Source organism: Semicossyphus pulcher, unplaced genomic scaffold (assembly GCF_022749685.1).
Source record: "Semicossyphus pulcher isolate SPU_LCO1_2020_fin unplaced genomic scaffold, fSemPul1.0.p SCAF_1, whole genome shotgun sequence".
NCBI classification, from domain to species: Eukaryota; Metazoa; Chordata; class Actinopteri; order Labriformes; family Labridae; genus Semicossyphus; species Semicossyphus pulcher.
The window spans coordinates 35,368,984-35,388,215 of NW_027211603.1; the positions used below are offsets into that span (position 1 = coordinate 35,368,984).

The window sequence follows — 19,232 nt, forward strand, 5'->3', positions numbered from 1 at the left end:
CCGTCCTGAGGACCCGAGGGCAGCAGAGGATGTTGATTTTTTTAAAAGCAAACTCAAGACCTACTTTTTTTAGTCTGGCCTTTAATTGAGCTTTATTTATTTATCTTTCTATTTTTTGTATTTTACCTTTAATTTATTTTAATTTATTATTATTTTTATTATTATTATTATTATTTTTATCTATTACCAATCCTGCCTCTGGTGTTTCCTCACAGTAACCCTGCTGGGGGACATGGATTTCTGTTGGGGGGCTTTCTACATTTTATTTGTATGAAAAGTGCTATACAAATAAAGTCTAACTGATTGGTTGATTGATTATGTGTGTGTAGTATAAAAGAGGTTATAAGTTTGTACAGCCTTTTATCTGCATGCAAACACCCTTTGAGTATTAGATTTATGACTGAGATCCTTTTAAGCATTAATAAAGCAAAAATATATGACTACAAAGGCAAATTGATGTTTGGATAAATACATTTCAATCCGTGTGAAAAATTGACAATTGGAAATTTAATTCCTAATTTTTTTTACTGTTTATAGTATAGTGTTTTCTTTAATTCAGAAACTGCCAAACAAAGTATTAACATGTTTTGCTACTTTGTGGGAGAAAAATAATAGTTATTTACTCCAGTCCCTACATGTGGATATGTGGGAGCATCACATTTAGTATTACTGGTACACAGCATAGGGTCTCACCTTTAAGGTCATTTATTTAGTGAGTAAATGGTAATTCACATCCCATTCGCTATTGTACTCTCCACTTAAGACTGCAGCCAACAGTAAACGTGACTCATCATCTGTTTGTGAACATCTTGGAGTTAATCTTGGGACAATGACATTGCAGGTTAGCTAGCTAGTATCGTATAAAACATACTGTCAAATTATATTCACTTTATATTAATTACACAATGTTTTTGAATTTGAATCTTGCCAGCAAACTGTCAGCTTTGTTATAACCAGGACAAAGCCCTTCCCTGTGTCCATAATCAGGAATTTATATTCTCAGCGGAAGCAACTTAAATTCCTGCGACTTAAACTTTGTCAGAACTTGTCCCTTACTAAAAACGACCAAAAGATTTCATAGCAAAATGTGGAATAACCTTTGCATCATAACTTGCACAGAATTCTAACTGAGTAATGCATGTTGGGATAGCCGCTTTAATTATCCAGTCTCCCCTTTTGTGGATAACAGCAATTCACAATTTAATCCCAGCATTATAAGAATTATAATGCTAATATCTGTGTGTGTGTGTTTATTTCCATTCTGCGATTAATGTCTTTTTCACTACATGTCTTTTATCATGCTCATGCTTTGTCTGTCCTCTCTTTTTTCTGTACAGGCATCCCTGGACTTTCATAGTGACAAAAGGTGACACTTCTTTAGTTGTTGAGGATCATGCTGACTATCAAGGTAGGAATCCAATTTTTGTTTTTATAAATTTTTTTATTCTTGCGACCAGCCACATTTTATTTATGCAGTAAAAAAATCATACATGTTCTAAGTGATCTGTTTACTTGTTTGTGTGTGTGTGTGTGTGTGTGTGTGTGTGTGTGTGTGTCTGTGTGTGTGTGTGTGTGTTTGTGTGTGTGTGTGTGTGTGTGCATTGTTAGGAACCAAAGCCTCCTCAGATGCCTGGAGCTCTCGTGTTTTTCATTCAAGTCATGGGGAGGATTTTACCATCACCACCAGGAGCCAGTGGGTGCAAGGTGATTCCTCACTCACTCACTCACTGACACACACACACACACACACACACACACACACATGTAAGGGTCTGTTAAGGGCAGGGACGGACTGAGACAATAAAATGGCCCTGGATTTTTTTGACCCAGACCACCCAACAACCAGTCACTATTGACAGCACGTTTTTTATAGATGTAATAGATAAATAAACCTATTGATCCCACAATCAGGAAATGTTCAGGGTTATACCGCAGCAAATAGGAAAGAGAAGAAGCACACAGTACACAATAAATGTTAAACACTAGAAAATACAATACAATACATAAAATGGTTGACGTGGAAATACACATTACAAGTATTAGTTGTTATTACTTGTATTATAATTATTATTTGTTCTACTGGGAGCAGGCTTGGTTAAACAGTCTAAATGCAGCAGGAAGGAAGGAATTCTAGTAATCTCTTCGTCGCACTGCATATGAAGCAGTCTGTCGCTGAAGGAGCTCCCCAGTGCTGTTACAGTGCCTTGCACGGGGTAGGAAGTGTTCTTCATGAGGTATGACAGCTTTTGTCCTCCTGTCTCCCACCACCTCCACAGGATTGAGGGGGCAGCCCAGAACAGAGCTGGCCTTCTTCACCAGTTTGTTTAGTCTCCTCCTGTCTGCAGCTGTGGCGTTGCTGCTCCAGCAGACCACTCCATAAATGATGGCTGATGCCACCACTGAGCCATAGAAGGAGAGCTCCCTGCACTCCAAAGGACCTGAGTCTCCTCAGCAGTCTGCTCCGGCCTTTATTATGAAGGGCATTGGTGTGATCTGTCCAGTCCAGTTAATTGTACAGGTGAATACCCAGGTACTTGTGAGTCCACAATCTCAATGTCCATTCCCGCGATGTTCACCGGTGTTGGAGGAGTGGTTTTGTGCCTGAAAAAGTCCACCACCAGTTCTTTGGTTTTCCCTGTGTTTAACTGGAGGCAGTTCCTCCGGCACCAGTCCACAAAGTCCTGGCTTAGTTCCTTGTACTCCCTATCATCCCAATTAATAATGAGGCCGACGATGGCAGAGTCATCAGAGAACTTCTGTAGGTGGCAGTTGGTTGTGTGGTGGGAGAAGTCTGCAATGTAGAGGGTGAAGAGGAAGAGAGCCAGAACGGTTCCCTGTGGGGCCCCCGTACTGCAGCTCGTTCATTTTTTTACCTGGCTTTTTGAAAGGAACAAGTTGGAGCAGGGGATCTTTGTGCTGGTGGTGATGGAAGGAGGAGCAGTGAATGTGCAGGGGGGTTGTGGGGAGGCTGTGGGGAGTGGGGTTGAGGTGGAGTTGTTGCAGTCAGCAGGGGGTGCAGACAGTTGGGGTTGCAGCAGGGTGGAATGGGCAGGGGGAGGTATGGATGACTGTTCAAACCTGTTAAAGAAAATGTTCAGGTCATTCATCCACTCCTGGTCCCTTATCAGCTGAGTGTTGGAGTCCTTGTGGCCAGAGATGGTTTTCAGGCCCCTCCAGACTTCCGCTGCAGTTGATCCTCCATGTTCCTCCTGAAGCTCCATTTCCCCTTCCTTATCTTCCGGTCTTGCACGGTCTTAATCTCCTCCATATCTTCTGACCTAAAAACCCTCTTTTTGTCCTTGAGAAGGGCCAAAGGGATGATCCATGGTTTGCTGTTTGTAAAACACCATACCAAGGTATGTAGGTACGGTGTAGTCCACACAGAAATTGATGTAGTCAGTTATGCAGTGTGTGAGACTGTCAATGTCCTCCCCATGATCCTCACAGACGACTTCCCACACAGTTGACTGAAAACAATCCTTGAGAGCCTCTTCAGCCTCATCGGACCATCTTTTAACAGTGCCGGTGACAGCTGGTTGTCTGTGAACCAGAGGTTTGTACACAGGAAGGACGTGAACCAGGTTATGGTCAGATCTTCCCAGATAGAAAGGCCTCATGCTAAGAGCTAACAGCTCAATGCCCTTACTGCAGAGTTTTTCTTTAATAGTGATGTGCCCAGGGTTACACCATCTACCATTCACAAAAACAGCAAGTCCCCCGCCTTTCCTCCTACCGCTGTCCTTTTTCCTGTCTGCCATCAGCTGAAATCCATCCAGCACAACATTGTTGTCTGGTGTTAGCTCCGTTAGCCAGGTCTCCATAAACAGCATGAAGCTATATTCCTGATATTCTCTCTGGAGCAATGTCAACGCCGCTAACTGGCCTGAACTGGGCTGACAGAATTTATTTTTTCTTTAAAATTATTAATGGGCTGCTCTAACTGGCCCTCATAGCGGCCGGTCAGGCCGTCATTGGTTGTTAACGTGTAGGTGTTCTCCAGATGTGAAACAACACTATGACACAAACATAACAAGCTGTATACATCAGACAGACAAACTGGGCTGGAGTCACAGTTTCAGTGTTGTATATATTCATTGAATGGACAGGTGAAATAAACACAGTTTCCCCAGAGTTACTAGAGTTGCAGTCCTGTGTGAAATCAAAAGTCAGGTTTACCTGTAGAATTTACAAGAAATACTGTTATGACTTGATGGAGTCTGGACCCTGTCTGAGGATCATGACAAATACCTGGCAAAAAAGTTACCAATGAAGTCCTGTGCAATTACTTTAACTTACTGTGAAAACAAAATCCAGTATGTTACAGTATACTGTTTACAAGTTTATGTTGTAAATAAATTACAAAAATTCATTGTTTTTTCAAAGAAAAACAGCAATTACTTGTAATCGAGTTTACAATATCATGTTGTATACTATTTATTGCTGCCAGGCATCATGTGATTGGACAACCTTACCAGAATGTAAACAGTCCGCGGTATGCTGCTTTCCCTGTCCATTGCGATAAACGGCATACAGTGCGACTATAAAAATGAACACATTATTCAGAAACTATACAATGTGTGCTCATATATGAGCCCCAACACCCCGAGCCAGCCACCGCCACAATACTTTTCATGTACTAACGGCTCAAGGGCTATCTATAATGCATGCAAGTGGCTAGCTTGAGCTTTGCTTTGCCAAAATTAGCTCGTGCTAAATCCTCTCATATAGTTTCAAAACATGACTTGGCTCAAATAGTGGGAATTTACCGTAACAAATAAGATCACATGTTCTCAGTGAATAGTGGACTTATTGATTTATGTTGATGTAATTGGAGTATCGACAAAGTGCAAACGATATTACGTGTAGCTAGCAAGCTTTGACTTTAGCTCTCTAGCTCGTGCTGAAGCTACAGCTAGTGTTGGATTCAAACAAGACTGTCTTAAATAATCGGACTTTTATACACAATACAATCTATGGAAATTAAAGTCACTCTGACAAACAACGTTGTTCTCGCCAGAGGTCAGACTTATCCGGTGTGCCCTGCGGTATGCTTCTTCTGGCTAAGGTCCAGTGGTACCTCTCCGGCCAAGTCTGGCGGCACTCCCCAGTGCTCTGCTTCTTGCCTGACGTTAAACAATTCAGAAATTTTAAATGCCAATGTCTAGTCACATATTACCGTTATTACATCCACTGTAACAGTTACTTTATCTTTGTTTTACCATTAAACTGCTTCGCCTTAGTTAACTTTTTGCCCCTGAGAACTGAGGCTGTCCGATACATCGTCAACATGCTTATTATTATCACTAGCGTATTATGTTAACAGACAAGTTCAATCTTTAAATATTTGTAGGATATTTTTTCAACTTACCTGTACGTATGATTGATGAAAGAATGATTATAGATGTTGCTGTCTTTCAAATGCTCATCATGTTTAACCGCCGTGTGATTAAACTGTAATATGCATAATCTACAGTCAGATGCAGACTTGCCTGTAATTTAACAATATGTTAATGTGGAAAAATGCTTTTTTTTTCTTATATTGCAATAATTTTGAACCCATGATGCATTGCGAAATACTGTTAAACTTTGTAAAAGACAGAACAAGAAGTTACTGTGAAATTTTACTGTAGAAATTACAGAAATTTGTTACAGTGTACGGATACAACTTCAAAAATAAGTGAAAATCCAAAGAAAAACAAAAATTGGTCAGCAAGGGAAATCAAGAGTTGCAACTGGAGCCAACGGTGGACATCACACATGCAGCACTGTCTGGATTTCTGGGAAGTGTGCTCCGCAATAACCGTTCATTGCCATAGGTGCTGCCAATGAGAACGAAACTGAGATCTTGAGATTAGCACTTTAAATTAACATGAAATCAAAATGTATGTTTTAGTTTCTCTACCACATATTTTGGTGAGTCATACCGAACTAGGGGGCATAACGTTGAAAAAATCTCTAAGAATTTTATGACAATTTTCATTCATTTTTATGTGTGTTCCATTACCTCACATAAAGAATGTAACTTAACCCAAGTAAATAATATAACTGTCACATAGGGTACTTGTTTTCACCCCCATATCATAAATAATTGTTTTTCTTAACCCTAATGCATACCTTTTGTTCTGAAAAGCTTGGTCAGGACCAACAATGTTGATCTTGCGTTCCATGTGTTTGAAGTTATGAGGATATGTTGCCTGCCATCTGTAGGAACTTCTTAAGGAAACACTCCTGTGTGTATTATCAGACGGTTTGTACAAACAACCTATGTGGTCTTATGGAATTGAGGACTTGCTTAATTCAAACAAATAAAAATTAAGCAATTAGGCTAATTATTAATTCACAAATTAAATGGTAGGGGGTGGATTGACATGGACGATTTAAAAGTGTATTACATTGACCCGCCTATTGAGTCTTGAAGTCTGATGATTGATGAATATATATTATTGAGGTTATCTGTTGACATCCCCATCTACAACCACATGCCATATTCAAAATGGAAGCAATGTTGGTCCACAAGTCAGTTTATTCCTCATGAATCAGTTATTAACTAGCTTTTCTCTAACCTCTTATCTCAGCTCAGCTTTCAAGAGCTACAGTAAAGAGATGACACAGTAAGACCTACAGTATAGTGTCCCTCACACTGTTGCAGTGAAATACAGGATGGGCCTTTAGGAAACTAGTTTTGTTTGGGCGAGCAGATATGGAAAGGATTCCATTCAAAGAAATAGGACAGGAGAGAGGATAATATATGTAGACTGGACAGAAGACATACACATGCTACAATAGGACACTAAAGGTGGGTAAGTGTGTGTGTGTGTGTGTGTGTGTGTGTGTGTGTGGTTGTGTTCATTTCTGCAAAAAAATGAAATTCATCCTGCTGCACTCCTGCATGCAGATAGTGCCTTTGATGATGTCGGCACTCATTTACCTGCTTGTTGAATCTGGGCAGGTTTTCACCATTGGCTTGTCACCTTCTTGTTACACTGACAGTACAAAGAAAGATGGGGAAATAACACAACCAGTTAATTTAATTAGCAGCTAGTGAATGCAATATCAACTTCAGACACTTTATAACGTGATTGAAGTCTCCTGATATTATTAAAAGTGCCTCAGGATGTTTAGTCTGTATCCTGGCAACTATTTCATGCAGAACTTCACATGGAACTTCAGCAGTTGCCTTGGGTGGGGTGTACACAAGTATTTTTATGATATGACTGAATTCTCTTGGTATATAGTGTGGTCGCATACCAACTGCCAATAATTCAATATCCGGACAACACATCTTCTCCTCGGCAGTAATATGAGCAGGATTATACCATCTCTGGTTCACAAATAAAGCCAGACCCCCTCCTTCTCTCTTGACACTAGCTTTAGCATCATTGAACATTGCATTGCAAAACATGGTCCAACAGTTTTTTTTTTTTTAGAATAGTTGACCTTAATTTTTTTTAATAATATAAACCATCTTGTATACAGTCAATTTCCTGAAATTCCTGTTTTGTCCAAAAAAGTCTTGATATGTATCCTGCATTCCTAACTTATTGTATTCTTCTCTTCGAATATTAATAACACATTTGTGATGTATAGTGTAAAGAATTTGATGACATTTCACTGTGTAATTATTTTTAATGGCAGAGGAAAGTATTTCGGATAAAATGATCATGCATGAAACTAAGTACTTTAGAAGTTAGTGTTATTGCATCTATATGGAAGCACGACCAAGGGTGAATCATTTCTGCCAATATAGCGTTTTTCAGAGGTGATCTACAGGATTTTAAAAAAACTACACACAAGTGCAGACACAGGCAAACACAAGTCCTACTCCTGGAAATTCTTCCTGAACTATAATTGATCAGCCTCTAAGATATCATGAGCTCACCATCGTCTTCCACCTACCCTGCCGTCTGGTATGCTGCTATTATTGACCCTTCATTATTAGTTCAAAGCTGATTCTCATCAGATGGTTCACATCCCCCATCAGAAAGCTGCACTTTTAATCAAACTGCAACACTGCAACGTGCAGATAGATATACATGCACACATGCAGATATACACATAATTTCCCAGGCTGCCTGACAATGTTTGAGCACAGGATTCCAGCTACTTCCACTTGGTGTAGAACTTTAGATTAAAATTCAGGCCCACACAACCCCCGCTGTGGCAGCCAGAGTTAGAACATAACAGAAGGAGAGAGCCCTTCAATTACTCTGCTACAAATGCTGCCTGAACAAGTTTTCCCCACTCAGCGACACACCCGCTGAGAAACCAACTCTGGTTATTGGCAGCTCCATAGTCAGAAACGTGAAGTTAGCGAAGCCAGCGGCCATAGTGAAATGTATTCCTGGGGCCAGAGCGGGCGACATCGAGTCAAATTTAAAACTGCTGACAAAGGTAATCGTAAATTTGATAAGATTGTAATTCATGTCGGCGTTAATGACTCCCGGTTACGTCAATCGGAAGTCACTAAAATTAATGTTGAGTCGGTGTGTGCATTTGCAAAGACGATGTCGGACTCCGTAGTTTTCTCTGGACCCCTGCCCAATCTGACGAGTGATGACATGTATAGCCGCATGTCATCATTCAACCGCTGGCTGTCGAGGTGGTGCCCAGCAAACGATGTGGGCTTCACAGATAACTGGCAGACATTCTGGGGAAAGCCTGGTCTTATCGGAAGAGACGGCATTCATCCCACTTTGGATGGTGCAGCTCTTTTGTCTGGTAATATGGCTAAGTTTGTTGGTCGTAAAACCTGACAAACCAGAGTTGAGACCAGGAGGCAGAGTTGTAGTCCTACACACTCCTCTGAGCTTCCCTGTGAGCAGTTTCCCAGCCACAATGTTAATGCAATAGAGACTGTGTCTGCCCCCCAACCCAGGCCTTTTATTACAGTTAATTCAAACTCAAATAAAAAAGGAGTAAATCAAAAAAATTTAATAAAAATTAAAACAACAACCAAAGTTATGCCAAAAAATATGAGAATTAAATGTGGTCTGTTAAATATCAGATCCCTGTCATCTAAAGCTCTATTAGTGAACGATCTGATATCAGATTATCATATTGATTTACTCTCTTTAACTGAGACTTGGCTGTGTCAGGAAGAATATGTCAGCTTAAATGAATCCACTCCTCCCAGTCATCTTAATACTCATATTCCTCGAGACACTGGTTGAGGTGGTGGAGTGGCAGCTATCTTCAGTTCTAGTCTTCTAATCAACCCTAGACCAAAACTTAGTTTCTCCTCTTTTGAAAGCCTTGTTCTGAGTTTTTCACACCCAGCTTGGAAAACTTTACAGCCTGTTTTATTTGTGATAGTATACCGCCCTCCTGGCGCATACTCTGATTTTCTAACTGAATTCTCAGAGTTTTTATCAGATTTAGTCCTGAGTTCAGATAAAATAATTATTGTAAGGGACTTCAATATTCATGTAGATGTTGATAATGATAGTCTTAGCATGGCATTTATGTCCCTTTTGGACTCTATTGGTTTCACTCAAAGTGTAAACCAGCCTACTCACCGCTTTAACCACATCCTCGACCTTGTTCTAACTTATGGCCTTGAAACCGAAAACTTAATTGTCTTCCCACAAAATCCTCTTTTATCAGATCACTATTTAGTAACATTCGATGTCCTGTTAACCGACTACTCTCCAGTTAACAAAAATGTACTCACAAGATGTTATGTTGTAGCTAAATTTAAGGAAACAATTCCAGCTGCTTTTAATTCTTTACCACATCTGTTTACTACAGAAAGCTCTTATGCTAATGTTAGTCCCTCTGAGCTTGATCAGTTTGTTGATAGTACTGCAGGTTTGTTGAGAAGTACTCTAGACTCGATTGCCCCCTTAAAAAAGAAGATAATTAAACGACAGAGGCTAGCTCCATGGTATGACTCAGAAACTCGTAACCTGAAGCAAATGTCGCGTAAATTTGAAAGAATGTGGCGATCCACCAAAACAGAAGAGTCTCGTTTGCTCTGGCAAAATAGTCTTCATAAATACAGGAAGGCCCTACGGCATGCTCGAGGTGTCTACTACTCCTCCCTCATAGAAGAAAATAAAAACAATCCCAGGTACCTTTTCAGCACTGTAGCCAGGCTGACAGAGAGTCACAGCTCCACTGAGCCAAGTATTCCTGTAGGCCTCAGCAGTGATGATTTCATGAGCTTCTTTAATGACAAAATCCTAAAGATTAGAGACAAAATTTGTAACCTCCTGCCGTTAACTGGTGCAGATATATCTTTGGAAACTGCTCAAAAACCTGATGTTTACCTTGACTGTTTTTCTCCAATTGACCTTCCTGAGCTAAATTCTCTGATGTCTTCAATCATCAACCTGTCTTTTAGACCCGATTCCAACCAAGCTGCTTAAGGAAGTCTTTCCCTCAATTAGCACTTCTTTACTAGATATGATCAATATGTATTTATCGACAGGCTATGTACCCCAGTCTTTTAAAGTAGCTGTAATCAAGCCACTTCTTAAAAAGCCTACCCTGGATTCAGGCACCTTAGCTAACTATAGACCTATATCTAACCTTCCTTTTATGTCAAAGATCCTTGAGAAAGCAGTCGCTAATCAATTATGTGACTTTCTTCATAACAACAGTTTATTTGAGGACTTTCAGTCAGGATTTAGAGTCCACCATAGCACTGAGACAGCACTTGTGCAAGTTTCAAATGATCTACTTACTGCTTCAGACAGAGGACTTCTCTCTGTACTCGTCCTGTTAGATCTTAGTGCCGCTTTTGACACGATAGACCATCACATCCTGTTACAGAGATTAGAACATTTAATTGGCATTACAGGATCTGCACTAAGTTGGTTTAAATCTTATTTATCAGATCGATCTCAGTTTGTTAATGTTCATGATGTGTCCTCTATGCACACCAAAGTTAGTCATGGAGTTCCACAAGGTTTTGTGCTCGGACCGATTCTTTTTACCTTATATATGCTTCCTCTGGGTAATATCATGAGGAAACACTCCATTAATTTTCATTGTTATGCAGATGATACTCAATTATACTTATCTATGAAGCCAGACGAAACCAATCAGCTATCTAAACTAGAAGCATGCCTTAAGGACATAAAGATCTGGATGACTAGAAACTTTCTGCTACTTAATTCAGACAAAACTGAAGTTATTGTGCTCGGCCCAAAACACCTTAGAGATTCTTTCTCTAATGATATAGCTGCCCTAGATGGCATCAGCCTGGCATCCAGCACTACTGTTAGGAATCTGGGAGTTCTATTTGATCAGGATATGTCCTTCATCTCCCACATAAAACAAATATCAAGGACAGCCTTCTTTCATCTTCGCAACATAGCAAAAATCAGACACATCTTGTCTCAAAACGATGCAGAAAAACTAGTCCATGCATTCGTTACTTCCAGGTTGGATTATTGTAACTCGTTACTATCAGGCTGCCCTAATAAGTCACTAAAAACTCTGCAGCTGGTACAAAATGCTGCAGCACGTGTGCTGACAAGAACTAGGAAGAGAGATCACATCTCTCCTGTATTAGCCTCTCTGCACTGGCTTCCTGTAAAATCTAGAATAGAATTTAAAATCCTTCTTCTTACTTACAAAGCTCTTAATGGTCAGGCACCATCATATCTTAAAGAGCTCATAGTGCCATATTACCCCTCTAGTACATTGCGCTCCCAGGATGCAGGCCTGCTTGTGGTACCTAAAGTGTCTAAGAGTAGTGTTGGAGGTAGAGCCTTCAATTACCAGGCCCCCCTCCTCTGGAACAATCTACCAGTCAAGGTCCGGGAGGCAGACACCCTCTCTTCTTTTAAGAGTAGACTTAAAACTTTCCTCTTTGATAAAGCTTATAGTTAGGGCTGGCTCAGGCTTGGACTAGCCCATAGTTATGCTGCTATAGGTTTAGACTGCCGGGGGGATCTGACACACCAAGCTTCTCTCTCTCTCTCTCTCTGACTCTCTGACTCTCTCTCTCTGACTCTCTCTTTCTCTCTCTCTCTCTCTCTCTCTCTCGCTCTCTCTCTCTCTGTCATATTAATGCAGCTCATTAACTCTGTATCTTCTGGTCCCATTAACATTACTAACCACATATCTTCCCGGGAGTTCTTGTGCTCCCTTGTCTTGAAGGTTCCTGGGGATCGTTGCTGCAGACCACCTGCTGCTGTGGACCTGCTCGACTGCAACAACTACTAACATAAGCCTTCCCCATAGTATCATTATTGTTGCTGCTAATGCTAATAGTAGACCTGTTGACTTCAACTGTTACAATTACGATTACCTCAGCCTTTATCATTACTCTGCTTCTCTCGCTAATTGATTTATTTATTTATTTATTTAACCAATCTTCACCCTAGTCTACCACTATTATTGGCATTGTAACCATAAGTATGTGTCTGTTGTTGTTCATGTAACAAGGACATATGTTGTTGTTGTAACAAGAACATATGTTGTTGTTGCTCTCTCTGCCTGTCTCTATCCTGCATCTCCTTCTATCCCATTTTCGGCCCATCCAGTCGAGGCAGATGGCTGTTCAACATGAGTCTGGTTCTGCTCGAGGTTTCTGCCTGTGAAAAGGAAGTTTTTCCTTGCCAATGTGCCGAATTGCTAAGTGCTACTCATGGTGGATTCATGTTGGGCCTCTCTTTAAATAACTCAACAAAGAGTCGGTCTAGACCTGCTCTTTCTGTAAAGTGTCTCGAGATAACCCTGGTTATGATTTGGCGCTATACAAATAAAATTTGATTGATTGATTGATTGACTGACAGCCAAAGTGGACTACAATCCAAAGCGTTGACGTAGATTAGTCTAATATCTGTGCTTGGCTGTGGGACCACTGAACTATGAGTTACTTGGGTGTGCGTGTGTGCCTGTGTGCCTGTGTGTGTGTGTGTGGGTGTGTGTGTGTGTGTGTGTGTACAACAGAGGCAGAGTGGACAGAGTGGTTTGACAGGGATGACGAGAGGGGATCTGGTGACTGGGAGAAACTGTCTGACCTGCACAAGGCCTATCCAGACCGACTGTGTAATGGTCCACTGGACATCCAGGTAATTGTCTTCCAGCCTTCAGACACAAAAACATGTATCAGTGTGCACACATTCATAGACACTCATACATGGACCATTGTCGTTTGTTTTAAATCATATACACCATTCTGTTGCACACAAAATGTCACTAAAAATAGTCCCCAAAAAATGGGCTGTTTCCTGCTGTTTAGAAGGCTCAGCGTGTAGAGGCTAGCTTAAAAGTAGCAGCTTGAAACCAACTGACAACCTCCCGTCACCCTCCCTTTTCATGTCTGAGAGGATCCGCTTCAGATTTTAGGGACTCTTTCTAAAGTATCAGAAACACAACACACGCTAGTGAATATTGTAGTCGTTTTTACCAGTAGACCCCCTAAATCTTGCACAATGGTCCTTTAAGTTACCAGCTATTCCAGAAAATTGCCTAGTCCTTCTTAAAATGAATCCATATACTTAGATAACTCTGAAGATTCTTCAACAAACATGTATGTACTTGTCCCCTTGAAAATGTTAGGCAACAGTTTCTGTAAGCCTCTGTTATTATATGTATAGCTCAACTGTGTTTCAGCTCAGCTGTAAACATGCTATCAGCTAAGAGTAGCTTGATAGCTCTACAACCATTGTACAGCTTTTTATACAGCTTTACCAACACTACAACAAAACGGAATATATTTAATTCTATCTACACTCTCTGCTATTGCCCAGTGACAGCATGTGGATTTAAAATATAAAAACAGAGCCCCTGTTGTGACATCAAGCTCCCACTGCAGCGTTACCACTCTTGGGTCTATTCAACTGAACCATTTTGAAGTTATTTTCTAAGGTCCCGATCAGACAGAGCACGTTTTGCAGGTTGTAAAACGTGAGGTGCGCCGCAATGCCTTTTCTGTTGAAGCCTATGGTTAAAAAAAGGGTTGTTTTTTTTGTTGTTAAGGCAACCGAATCAGTAGCTGTCATTTTGGCTAGCTAAAATACTTAACTTTGTGTTTAATAGATTGGTTATATCTGCATTAAAAATGGACAGGCGGAGGGCACTTGTTCTGGCTTTAATGGAGGGTGAGAGGCTGTTCCCAAATACATTAAACACAGGGAAACAGAGATTCGTGTGGGTACATGAGACCCTCAGAAAGAGGAAAGATCACGGCTACGATAAAGTTGATGTGGTCACCCTCACAGAAGGCCCCCTTCTCCATTCATCTGATTGGACAAGAAAAATGGCAATGACGTTGGGCGCTTTTTTGCTTTGAGTTTAGGTTTTTTCAACTCGAGGCACTCAAACCTTTCCCCAAAATGCAAGGCACACAGACCGGAAAACGTGAGGCGCTCAGCAACGCAAAAGCAGCGCGCAAATAGAGTCCCTCTTATTAAAAACAATGACAAAAAAGCTGCTAAAACACACTCAGACCTAACACTGCTCTGTTTTACTATATTGCCTCATGACAGTAATTGCACATACTTATACTAGATCAAACAGCAGTCACTGTTTTTTAGTCCAAACCAACCTCATCTCTGTGTAATCCATGTTTAGACTTCAGCTGTGGTAGGCTGCTGCCTCCATTGTGATGTTATGGGCTAACACGTTGGATTAGCCTGCTTGTGGCTACACAATTAGAAAACATTTAGGACAAAGAATGAGATATCTCAACCAATGGCTCGCTCCTAACTAATGTATGTAATGTACACAGAAAGGTGAGTACATTAAGCTCAAATTCAAATTAGTATAATTAGCAACCAGAAGTTACTGGTCATATATCATGCCAAATGGTACACTTAATTGTCTTTAATAAGTCAAGTTGGAGCCTCCTTTCAGATATGCAGCCCAGTGTTTGCCCAATGTCAGATCTTAGCTCTTTGTCTGAAGTATTTTACACCAAAAGAAAGTCTTTTAGACTCTGACTACACTTCACCATTACCTCTACATTGGCGTACCTGAGTGGGTGGGCCCTCTCTGTGCCTCTGGAACAATGACTGTATATATAGATGGATGATGCGTCTCCATCTGCTCTCATTGTACGAAAGTGATGCCAAAATAGCCCCTGTGATAGGCGCTGCTATCTTGCAATGGTGACGTCATATGGAGACAGAGTCTGCACAGTAGAGATCGGCAGGTGGCGCCGCCGTAGCCACTTCCGCTAACCAAAACATACAGTTAGCTTACCGACAAAACGTCAAGGATCTTGCTTGTCATCGTGTTTAACAGCAGAACAGCTTCTCTGTGTTGGTCTGAGGCTAACATTCACAGATATGGAAACTTCAATGACTGTAGTGATTGTTTTTGTTATGTTTCCTCTCGCCGTTCGTCCTCCACTCTGCTAATCCAGAACTGATCGGCTGCAGGAGCAGTAATTGTCAACAGAGCTGTCAATCATCATTTTGACAGCATGTCTATGAAAAGTATTTCCCCCTTTTTTAAATGTAGACTAATGCTGGTCTAATTCCTTAATTCACATATAAAGTAGGATACAATGAGTTAATAGATTGGTTATATCTGCATTAAAAATGGACAGGCGGAGGGCACTTGTTCTGGCTTTGATGGAGGGTGAGAGGCTGTTCCCAAATACATTAAACACAGGGAAACAGAGATTTGTGTGGGTACATGAGACCCTCAGAAAGAGGAAAGATCACTGCTACGATAAACTTGATGTGGTCACCCTCACAGAAGGCCCCCCTCTCCATTCATCTGATTGGACAAGAAAAATGGCAATGACGTTGGGTGCTTTTTTGCTTTGAGTTTAGGTTTTTTCAACTTGAGGCACTCAGGCACACATATAAAGTAGGATACAATGAGTGAATCAAAATTACACCACATGCCTTTTTGGCTGTAGCACAAACAGTAGGGCACATTAAAAACAGTTGATTGTCTTGCTAAGTTTGCAACAGCGTTTTGCTTTGTAGACATTTTTTAAATAGACAAATACTGCTGGCACTCACCTCAACACAAACACTGCATTTCCTATGGCTATTTTGCCCTTTGAATGCTTTTATCATGACGCAGTCAATTACATAAATTAGGCTTATTTTTAAAGCTGCATCATTTGCTATTAGTCTACTGGGCTTGTGAAGGCAACCAAAGGCAAAGTAGCAATGGCAGAAAAAATTATGAATGAATGATGACGAATTGTTTTAAAGAAAGGTTGTTTATCATGAGACCCAAAAGGTTATTACTTTAAACTTAGACCAAAGGTAGCAACAACAATGTTGGATTTATTGTGCACCAAAGAGGAGCACCCATATGGACAAGCACTCTAGCTGCTGCTGTGTCTAGTTTTCTTGGGGGTAGGTCTGACCACCAGGGGGGTATACTACGAAGCGAGTTCAACATACCCAGGGTCTCTTCTCCTGATCTGGCCTCACTTAACCTGACAAAGGAGATCACGCTAAACTGTCACTCGATGCTGGTTATAAACTCGATAAATCACCCCAGGGTTTCTCTGAGTGCGTTCACATTAAAAGGCCGTTGTTTGGAGCAAATGACCAACCTAAACACGGACAAGTCTGCCGTCAGCTGATTGGCACATTTTACAAACTCAGAGCAAACTATGATTTTAGAAAGATATCAGCTGCAGCTGTTGAATGCAGGAAGGACAAATAGCAAAAAAATGCAGACTGTGTAAATGTGCAAATATAATAATATCACTGCTCCATCATTAGAGCACGATACATATAACACTTGTGTGTTATATGAGATTAATACATTGCACAGATGCATTTTTGTTAGTGGCAGATTTATGCAGCTGTATCAAACGGACCCATGGATCAAATATAAAATAAATAGCCTATAAAACCACAATTTAAAGCAGTACGAATGCTTACTGTCATATCTTATGAGTACAAATGTACTTTAGGCGTCAGTGTTTTTATCAGTCTCTGTTGTAGATGTACATCAGGAAAGCACAATGAATATCTTTCATGAATATATTTTAAAAACTCCTACAGTAAAGCAGATGTGTTTTACCGGTCTCTATCTCTCCTCCCAGTCACAATCTGCTCACAGAGCTCCTAAATCAAGAGACCTGATTGGTCAGTAGGTGGTGTGTAGTTCAGGTTAATCTCTTTTCTTGGACATAACCTGCTCCAGTGCAGGTTAGGTGTTCAGGATAAGTTACCATGGTGATCTACCCCGGTAAGAAGTGAACCCCCTTTGTAGTACTGAAAACTCAGAGTTAACTCTGAAGTTACCTCAATAACAACAAATCCTGCTTCAGTTGATCATATGAGCTTTGCCAAGCTGCCATTACTGTGTTGTTGGGACATGGAGCAGCTGCTGCCAGTGAATGTGAGTCCAGTCTAGCACCATAAGACTCAGGCTCCGTTCATGCGAGCTCCAGGTATTGACAACGAAGATACTACCTACTCCACCACACGGCCATTAAACTTGTACTTAGAGGGTTATCAAGTGGGCACCTTCCTTCAGCGGTGTTCCGCCAAGCTAGGCCCACAACACCTCAGGGAGGCTCAACAGTTCTAACAGTACTCATAATAATAATAATAATAATAAAAAAATTATAGTTATATTAGTTAGTTATATAGCGCTTTTCATGGTACTCAAAGTCACTTTACATTTTTAAAAACAATTAAAGAAACAAAATAAGAACAGAAGAAACACAATAAGAGGAACTATTATAAAAAAATCTGCATCAGAGGTTAAAAGCAGTTCTAAAAAGGTGGGTCTTGATCAGAGATTTGAAAGAAGTCAGGTCGGTACAGTCCCGGATGTGTTGAGGTAGAGAGTTTAAGAGGGAGGGGGCAGCTATGGAGCGTCCCGGAACCACCCCCCTCCATGCAAGCTCTCACTGCCCATCAAAACTTCGTACTTCAAGGGCACTGTCAGTTCTATAAAATAAACTCTCCACTGACCCGCAGACCATAAACATTATGTCAGGCCTCAAGTTAAGTTAAGTTAAGTTAAGTTATGATAACCTCTGTTATGGGATGCACTCATGCTGCGTGACTAGACATGTCCTCTTGTTTTCTCTCAAGACAGACATATTTCACAAAAATCTTATCTATTATCTTGAGGTGGTCTTGGTGGTCACATAATTTGACAGTAATGTTTTGGTGTTAAAAACATGTCTGCACATTTCTTTGGAGTACCCTTCATTTTTTATTTTTGTCCCTCCCTTTTTCCCTTGTCCAGGCCCAAACCTGTGATGGTACTCCATCCAACCAGACAGGAGACGTGATCCACAAGAATGACAAGGACTACGGCTTTGTCTGCCTCAACAAAGACCAGGCTCATGGCCTCTGTCAAAACTACAGGGTTCGCTTCCTCTGTGGAAAACTGGGTACATCCATCACTTCCTATCAGTGTCTGTGTGTATGTTTGTGAGTATGGTATGCATTAGAGAATGCATTTAATTCTTCCACTCTAATTCTGTTACTGAAAAATAAGACACTGTAAACCAGAGAATGTTATTGTTAATGTTATGACCCTCAAAAGTATAACATAGAGAGTTCTTAAGTTTTCCAATGTCTGCAAATATGCAGTCACACTGGCTGCTGGCTGTGCTCCAGAAAGTGTGTTGGGTGTGACTAGACACTTAAGGTTGGAATGCATGGAGCCAACATCAGGGAAACACAACCACACAGCTAGCTTCACAGGCACCTCTCGAGCCAGGCTAAGATATAAAATACTTCTGTCTGGGCTTTTCTCTATGTCTTTGTGTTATGTGGTGAGTACAAGGGAGTTGCCTGATCTTGAGGTTGACACAGAGCACAAGACATTTGCTTGTGTTTGTTCCTTCTGGAGGCCGGAGTGGAAGCTGGGTTGGGGGTAATATTAAGTATAATATACAGTCTGCCTGTTCTTGTACTGAGTCATGGCCCAGTTTTTGAGAATCACAGCTTTAGTATTTGCACGCAGTGCACAAGGATACAACAGTCTGCGGGGCAGTGTCTCTGCAGGTAATTTCACTCTAAGTTGGTGCTTCAGGCATCACTTGTCAAATCTTCTTAGCTGTCCAAGAAACCAACCGTTAATATTCATAATTTCCCATAAAAAAAAAAAAAAATCATAAAAAGTGGAAGTGGAAGTTTTCTGTAATTAAGTCAGCCTGTGGCAACAAATCTCAGAGCTTCACATCTTGTCACAAATCTTCTGTGTCTGTACTGGATATTTTGGAATCACTTATCAAGCTCTTTCCCCATTTGTTCTCAATTACACAATTCTAATAATGGCAGTTAACTTGTTTAACGCTTGTTGGGTTATCACACTGCTTAAACTCTCTGGGA

The 19,232-nt window shown here is 40.8% G+C and overlaps 1 protein-coding gene across 1 annotated transcript in view; it reads left to right on the forward strand.

Moving 5' to 3' along the window:
* The window catches only part of LOC138598761 (cell migration-inducing and hyaluronan-binding protein-like), a 126,637-nt gene that overhangs the window by 21,087 nt on the left and 86,318 nt on the right, over window positions 1–19,232 (forward strand). Inside the window, exons 6-9 of the mRNA XM_069670649.1 lie at window positions 1,338–1,408; window positions 1,609–1,704; window positions 12,904–13,025; window positions 18,139–18,286. Of these exons, the coding sequence (XP_069526750.1) occupies window positions 1,338–1,408; window positions 1,609–1,704; window positions 12,904–13,025; window positions 18,139–18,286 (437 nt within the window). The remainder of the gene's footprint in view (window positions 1–1,337; window positions 1,409–1,608; window positions 1,705–12,903; window positions 13,026–18,138; window positions 18,287–19,232) is intronic.